At 43.0% G+C, this 8,512-nt stretch overlaps 1 protein-coding gene and 1 long non-coding RNA gene across 4 annotated transcripts in view; one reads left to right on the top strand and one right to left on the bottom strand.

The window, feature by feature from the left end:
* Positions 1 to 8,512, top strand: part of dmpk (DM1 protein kinase) — a 61,438-nt gene that overhangs the window by 37,174 nt on the left and 15,752 nt on the right. For all 3 annotated transcript variants that reach the window (XM_020621759.1, XM_020621760.1, XM_020621761.1), the window contains exons 6-7: positions 1,537 to 1,630; positions 1,840 to 2,037. In XM_020621759.1, the coding sequence (XP_020477415.1) occupies positions 1,537 to 1,630; positions 1,840 to 2,037 (292 nt within the window). The remainder of the gene's footprint in view (positions 1 to 1,536; positions 1,631 to 1,839; positions 2,038 to 8,512) is intronic.
* LOC109972714 (uncharacterized) lies at positions 2,946 to 4,942 on the bottom strand. Its single transcript, XR_002276737.1, has 4 exons — positions 4,470 to 4,942; positions 3,782 to 3,892; positions 3,179 to 3,308; positions 2,946 to 3,036 (listed from the first exon to the last, which is right to left on the bottom strand). It is a non-coding gene; the product is annotated as an uncharacterized LOC109972714 (long non-coding RNA).

Genomic DNA, 8,512 nt, shown 5'->3' on the forward strand with positions numbered 1-8,512 from the left:
CGTAACGTTAGCTAAGTGACCAGTGACTAATTAACGTTAGCTAATAACCACGTTAGCCAGACGTCTCAGCTTCGTTTACAGCTAATGTTAATGTTAGCAAAAACAATTAGACAGCCCACTGTAATGACATAACATTTGCTAATAAGTGTTTAATATATTAATCACATATGACTTTAATTAACTTTTTGAAAGCCAGTATTTCAGTGTCCTTCGCCAGGCATAGGAGGCACTTCATTCGGTATGAGGAATCCTTCACGCCAAGAAATGAAAACATCTCTTGCAGATATGGCCACGGGTGGTCATCTGAGTCTGCTGGAGACGTAGGTGTAGGTGGGCCAGCACCTGTGGTGCTCGATGAGAGGGCAGCTTTCATGACAGAGCTTTGGCGAGGAGCCACTTTCTTGCACCTGTTTACACCAGACAGGCCTGTGCTTGTACTGTAACCTGACATCACTGGTTAGAAACCTACTTTACCGTGACTTTTTTTCCCTTTTAATTTTGTAGTAAGTAACGGAAAGGCAGAGGTGGAAATGTATCGGAGTAAAAGTACACATTTTATTTAGGAAATGCAGTGAAGTAAAAGTAAAAGTTCACAAAATTTTAAAAACTCAAGTAAAGTACAGATACTCCCAAAAATGTAGTGAAGTAAAAGTTCACAAAATTTTAAAAACTCAAGTAAAGTACAGATACTCCCAAAAAATACTTAAGTGCTGTAACGAAGTAGTAATACTAATACCTCTGATGCACAGCATACCACAAAAAAAAAAAAAACTTGTCAGGCCGACACGTCTCCCAAAACAAACATGATGTATGGGCACATTATGCTCGTCACCAGTTTTTGTTATGTACTCACCCCTTTTTTCTTGGTGGGTAGTACTAACTAATAAAGAAGACACAGAGACGGGTGCAACTTGTGTGCTCATGTGTTACTCTTCAGAACAGAAAAACAAAACCGTAGTGTACAGCGTCACTCGAAAGTGTTCCTTCCTCAACAGGAAATAACATCATACCCTTTTCACAATAAATCTAACTACTCAGAAATGTCAATACATAACACCACTAGACTGAAAAACTCTTTCTTTCCCTCTGTCATCAGACTCTTAAACAGCTGAGGAGTTTATTACCAGGAAATACGTGATGTACTGTTTACATTCTCAGTTTGCACATGCATAATTGCACATTGACTGTTGACTGCTGCACATGTGGCTCCCGTGCAGCATACATTCTCTGTTTTATTCTTATATATTTTTATTAAATTGCTGCATTTGCTGCTTAAAGTGCCTTAGATTTTGTGTTACTTATTTATCTACTTTATATTTCATTTATATTTTGTGGCATTCATGTGGATGGCAAAGTAAGAATTTCATTGTACAGGGAAACACGTTTCCACATTGACGCATATGACAAATAAACACTTTGAACTTGGTGGACAGTTGCAGCTATGACAAGCTGCATAATAAGTATCTAGGTCCTTTATGAAAAGTGAACTTTAGCAATGACATACGGTATGCCCCCTCTACCCTGTTTCTTACGCAGAGACATCAAACCTGACAATATCCTGCTGACATCTGATGGACACATCAAACTAGGTGACTTTGGTTCGTGTCTGAGGCTCCTAGAGGATGGGTTGGTGAGAGTAGACACTTTTAAATTTCTTGAAAAAGATTAGGCTTTGAGAAGAAAACTACCAGACATCTGGCAATTCATGATTTTAGCATTTTCCCATTTCAGTGATAGTTTCACACAACAGAACAAATGCAGGGAAAGAAAACCAATACCTGTAGACACTGTACATGTTGATGTTTTTGAAAACCCATTAGCCTATTGGTTTCATTGCAGGCTTACTCGTCCCTAGCAGTTGGAACACCTGACTATTTGTCTCCAGAGATTTTAAGGGCAGTAGAAGAAGGTGGAAGTTATGGTCCTGAATGTGACTGGTGGGCTCTGGGTATCTGTGCTTATGAAATGCTGCTGGGGACCACACCCTTCTACGCAGAGTCCATCTCTGAAACATATGCCAAGATCATTCACTTTCAGGTACTTAAACACACTAATGTCTGCAAAACACTGAAGCACTGATCATTTAAAGAACATGTCAAACACTAATAGATCAGATATCTATCTTTACTAAATCCATTTATTTATTTAAATGTAATTATTAAATACATTTCAAATTACCCACAGAGTGTATATTTTAACATATAAAACATAAGTTTAACATAAAAGCAAACACACAACTATGAGATCTCACATGTAAAAATGCAGACACACAGACATGCAAATCCCAGGAGGACATTTTTTAACATCGAGTGCCAGTGATATACAGTCAGTATGGAAAGTTTTCAGACCCTTTTAAATTTTACACATTTTGTTGTTTCAGACTCATCTTAAATGGATTCAATTAAATGTTTTCCTCATCAATATTCCACAATGATCAGAATCTGCTTTATTGGCCAGGTGTGTCAGACACATGAGGAATTTGACTATGGTACATCGGCTCTCAATGTGTATGTACCATGCAAGGGGCAAGTAAACAGTAAACCAACATAAGGCTGTGTAATATAGCAAATGATAATATAACAGCGATAGATGTAGCAATCTCAAGCGATAGCAACATCCAGAAGAAGGAACACGAGAAGCTTGAGAAATACCAAGGGCTGAAAGAAGAGCTAAAAAGATGTGGAAGGTGAAGGCACAGGTGGTCCCCGTGGTAATGGGAACATTGGGGGCTGTGACCCCCAAACTGGGAGAGTGGCTCCAACAGATCCCAGGAACAACATCTGAGATCTTTGTCCATAAAAGTGCAGTGCTAGGAACAGCTAAGATACTGTGCAGGACCCTCAAGCCTCTGGTAGAGGACCTGAGCTTGCAGGCCTCTCCATGTCTAAGTGCTGAATAAATACATGCTCAAAGTATTACAACTTTGAAGTGTTTTAATTCTTAAAAAGTAGTAGATTTAAAAGGTTACAGACATATTTCAAAAGTATTACAGAAGGAATTTATGCATAATGTGCTCTTGGTGGCATCAGCTCTGACCTGCAACACAGACACACACATGCACAGGTGTTGGTCATGCATGCGTGCACAGTGGGAATGTGCAGAGCAAATAGTGGAAGCGCTGTAACCTAAGCACTTCTCAGTTGTGGGGTTTGCCATGTTAGGAATTAGCAGTACTCACCGTCGGCAGTTCTTCCAGCTGCGCATGTGGCGTCCGTGCCGATCGTCCGCGCGTCTTCACGCCTGCGCTGACTCAGTCGCATGTCTGTCTTGCCCACCGTGCACACTTGTCAGCCAGCTTAGCAGAGTATCTGCAACAAGATGGGCACAATGACTTTATTACAAATAGTAATCTCATGTAAGACACAAACACACAGCCAAAGATGTCAGAGGAAAAATGAAGAGAATTTCCTTTTTTTTTTGCATTATTGAATTGACAATGATGCTAATAGCTACTTTGTTTTAGCTCCAAAAATTAGTTTCTTCTTCTCTGCGGCTACGGTAGTGTTATTGAAACACACACTATGCTACAGCAGTGTCGATACATTAAGTGAAATCAGATGTTAGCAAGACTGCTGCTTCAGGAATTTAAACAGTTGATGAGAAACACACACACACACAGAGTAGGTAATCCATTTTAGCAGCAGTGCTCACTACAAGCCGAACAGTACAGTAAAGCACATTATGAGACTAGCAAAAGGCCAAAGAGTGCCATGGTGCTGTTAGCTAACCCTAACCCACACCTCTGCAGCCACTTGTTGTGTTAGAACTAAGCAGTACTCACCGTGAGCAGTCGGTCACCGCCTTGCCAATTCCACAGCTGTAGGACATCACCTCTGTTTCTTCGGTCACACAGTAGCTTCTGGCCGGTGTCTGCACTTGTCATCCTGCTTATCTGAAACAACACAAGTGCAGGCTTTTAGTAACAATCAAATAACCTAACCCAACACAAGCTCTGTACTCCTCCACAAATTCCTATACAGCTGGCATGATGAAGGCTGCTCAAAACACATCAGAGAGCTGCTGTGGCTAGCTGTTAGCAGGACCACTGTTGCATTGTAAATGGATTCAGAGCGTTCAAAAATGATTCACAGGTCGCTCAGCTGAGCACAGGCACGGTCTAAGACGAACTAAGCAGTTGTCATTAAATTATTGCTGGTTTTATTTTCAATAAATAGCTTCGTTTTAACCCCGCCAGCAGTCGGCTGCTCAAACCGGAAGTAGCCTCTAGAGCTATTCTAGCAAGCCTACGGAGCCACAACTGGCTCCTAAAACGCATTCAAAGCGTGCAAAAGGTTTTCAGTGGCCACTCAGCTGAGCTCAAACACCGTGTAACACGAACTAAACAGTTGTCCTGAATTATTATTATTATTATTGCTTTCATTTTAAATAAAGAGCTGTGTCTATCCCGCTAGCATCCTATTTCAATGTTGTTATGAAGTGAGCCTCGCCTAAAACAAATTAAAGCTTACCTCGCCTTGCGTTTCTGTGCTGCTATAATCGTTCTTCAGCAAGGCTGGTTCCGAAAAGTCCAATGTTTTCAGCTTCAAAAAGGCTTGACGCTGTGCACGGTCTGCAGCGCTGTCTCTGTTTGAATGAACCGCCGGCCATCTGCTGTGAGCGTTACCGGATACCACGTCACTGAATTTGAAAAACGCAGACCTCGCATTGGTCCCTTGCGAAAACACTCGCTGCAGCCATGTCACTTCCTCCCTTCTCCTATTGGTGGCAATTACACATTGAATTTCTGCGCTAAGGAACGAGCTAAATTACGTGTACAAAATGGATTAAAAGCGTTCACAAACTATTCACTGTCCACTGAGCTGAGCTTAAACACGGTGCCGGTGGAACTGAGCGGTTGACATGATTTATCATGAGCTGGATTTAAAACACTGAGCTTCGTTTTCACTCCGCTAGCCGCTAACGCTAGCGGCTAGGCTAAGTGATCCGCTCGCTGCCTCGTTCAAAATAAATTAAAATAAGCTTACCTCGCTACGGAGCCTCTTCTTATGTCATCCTTGTTCAGCAGTCAGGCTTCTTCAGAGCATAGTGTGTTTTGATGAAAAAGCATTCAACTGTAGATGCTCAGTGACTGTGAAAGACATCCTCTACCTGTTTGAATGAAAATCCATTTCCCATGAGCGCCAGTCAGTCACTCCCTCCCTACGTCATTCCGTTCAGAAATGGCGCTCCTCTTTTCCCATTGGTCCCTTGTGAGCACACCCACTGCAGCGACGTCACTCCGTTCTGTAGTCTGAAGTCCTCTGTTCCTATTGGTTGTTGTTCTTCTTCGTGTAAAGTACACTGGCGCTTTACAAGCCCACCTAAGGTGCATTACCGCCACCTGCTGTCTACTATCGATTCCATGGTATGCCTCCATCTGGTGGACACTAGGCTGCAATGACACATTTCACAGTCCATGGTGTACCGCCGTCTTGTGGACACTCTGGCGCAATGACACATTGCATTTCTCTCCGCTTAGCAACAAGCTAAACATATAGGATAAGCTCATAACATTTGACTTGTCGGAGGTAGAAGGATGCAACCTTCTGTGTATGTCTGCACCAAAAGGACCTACCAGCAGCAGCAGTAGCAGCTAGCAGCCAACTGCTATTGCTGCTACCATTATTGATAAGTTCATAACATCTTACTGGTTGGAGGTAGAGGGATGAAACCTTCTGTGTATGTCTGGACCAAAAGGACCTGCCAGCATCTCCAATTTCATGTGTGTAGGTGGCGCCGATCGTGGGACAGCCTATGATAAGTAGCATCTGCCCTGTCAGAGCTATAGAGCGCTGGTCTCCGCCTTTCAAACGAACGCGACTCCTCATATTGATTAAAATCTTTAAAACGCTTGTGTCTAATTCAAAATCTGGGCAGGTGTAGTGTTTGTAGTCCTCCCTGAACCTTAGCTATGAAGTTGTGACTGATTTGGACCGCTACTTTTGCCGTACCAGGCAACACATTTTGTCCGTGTATGGAGCGCTATTTCTGAAAGTAACGGTGCTACTACCAATATTAAGTTCATAACATCGTACTGCTCTGAGCTAGAGTGAGGAAACTTTCTGTGCACATTTGGACCAAAAGCACCTACCTGTGTTTATAATATCAAGTGCGTAGCTTGACCCGATCATCAGATATTAGCATTTGATGGATTGAAGTGTGCGTTACCAACCGACAGCCTCCGCTTGCAGTTAATCCAAGCTGCACGCTCCTGTCCCGCTGTCTGTGATAGAACTGAATGTACCTGTGTATGTAACTGCATAGCTGTAATGTAACAAAACCTTATTCTTAAAACAGAAGGACAACAGAAAGCAGCTCTCAGTTGATTTGATTGCAGGCAAACAGGAAAAAGCAAGAGTTGTACACTAATCAAACAGTTGTATCATTACTTGACAAACCTTCCCCAAGGAACCTTCTGTGGGAAAAAAAGTCAAAGACGTTACAAATACACACAGGAGGACTCACTTACCTGTTTTCCAAAGACAAATTTGTCTTCATGGATAGCGCCCCCTATGGACATTTTCGAGGAATTGCATATTTCATATCTCTGGTTATGGAGAAGCTAGAGTAATGAAATTTGCTGTGCATGTGCAGACCCTGAGGACGAATAGGTGTGTAAAAACTCAAGCCTGTAGGTGGCGCTGTTTCTCACGTACGTTAATTTTTGGAGGAACGGACAGATTTTGGACACCGCATATGATACGTTATTTTAGGGAGGAGCTAGAGCGTTCCAAATTGGTGTCAGCCACATGTGGCTTGAAACATTAAACTCTAGTAGGGACCTTGGCTCCGCACTTAGACCTTTTTGGAGGAATAGACAGATTTGGGACACAGCATGTGCCAGATAGGTCATGTCTGGGAACAGACAGACTGCTATGTGTAGGCCCGGGCCCAAGGTTTTTACAAGCTTTTAAAGCCTCTAGGGGGCGCTGTTTGTCAGATCCTCATTTTTTTAGGGAATAAATAGACGACGGGAAAGTATGTAACATGTCAGTGTAGTGAGTTAACAGATAATCACACATACTACAATGAATGTTTGTATATGCATGTTTTCAGTGTTCAACTAATAAGGTGCAGCTGGTGACACTCAGGGGAAGTGGGGCAGGTGTGCCAGATTGTGTAATCAGGGTGAGGAAGCAAAACCAGAGTGAGAAAAAGTAAGAGAGGAAAGTGCAGCCGGGAAAACCTGACAAATAATTCTCTAAAAAGCCTCCAGTTAATCCAAAATGCTGCAGCCAGAGTACTGACAGGAACTAGCAAGAGAGATCATATCTCTCCCATATTAGCTTCTCTCCACTGGCTCCCTGTAAAATTCCGAATAGAATTTAAAATCCTTCTCCTAACATACAAAGCCCTTAATGACAAGGCTCCATTGTATCTTAAAGACCTCGTAGAGCCTTATCATCCTAACAGAGCACTTTGCTCTCAGAGTGCAGGTTTACTTGTGGTTCCTAGAGTCCACAGAAGCAGAATGGGAGGCAGAGCCTTTAGCTATCAAGCTCCTCTCCTATGGAACCAACTCCCAGTCTCAGTTCAGGAAGCGGACACCCGCTCTACCTTTAAGATTCGAATTAAGACATTCCTTTTTGATAAAGCTTATAGTTAGGGCTGGATCAGGTGACCCTGAGCCTTCCCTTAGTTATGCTGCTATAGGCCTGGGCTGCTGGGGGGCCCCGTGATGCTCTGCGCCTCCTCTCATCTCCTCTCCTCTCCTCTCCTCACCTCACCCTATGCTTCTATATGCCACCATTACACATTACTGTGTGTCTCCTCACACCCATAGTTTGCCCTCTCTCACTCCCTGTGCCTTTCTGCAGGTTGCCCTGGAGCTCTACATCTCTGACGAGCAGTCACCAGCCACATCGACCTGATCAGTGTTTGATTGTTGTGTCTTGTTGCTTTTCTTCTTTTGTCTCTCCTCTATCCACTCACCCCAACCGGTCGAGGCAGAAGGCCGCCCACCAAGAGCCGGGGTCTGTCGGAGGTTTCTTCCGTTAAAGGGAGTTTTTCCTCCCCACTGTTGCCAAGTGCTTGTTCAAGGGGGATATGTTTGGGTTTTCCTTGTGTAATAATATTGATAACAGTAAGGTCTAGAACTTAATTTGTAAAGTGTCCTGAGATGACCTTTGTTGTGATTTGGCGCTATACAAATAAAATTTGATTTGATTTGATTTGAAATCTGCACAATTTTTCCTTATGGAACACCTTCAGGTCAGTGTTATTCTTAGAACATCTGGTGTGAATGGCTCTCTTGAAGACATTCTACCTTATCTCTATTAAGATGTTTGGGCACTGACTGGGCGACTCCAAAAGGCAGATTTTGTGTCTCCAAAGCCATTTAGTAGATTTACTTTAATGTACTTTAATGTTAATCATGCAGCTTCAGCCTGCAGACAGCCACCCTGACATCATCCTGTATGACACCTGGATAAACATGGGAATTCATTTCCCCTCCACAATGGCAAGAGGTCCAGGCCCAGAGGCAGCAAAGCAGCCCCACATCATGATGCTT

Source organism: Monopterus albus, unplaced genomic scaffold, assembly GCF_001952655.1.
Source record: "Monopterus albus unplaced genomic scaffold, M_albus_1.0 scaffold267.1, whole genome shotgun sequence".
NCBI classification, from domain to species: domain Eukaryota; kingdom Metazoa; phylum Chordata; class Actinopteri; order Synbranchiformes; family Synbranchidae; genus Monopterus; species Monopterus albus.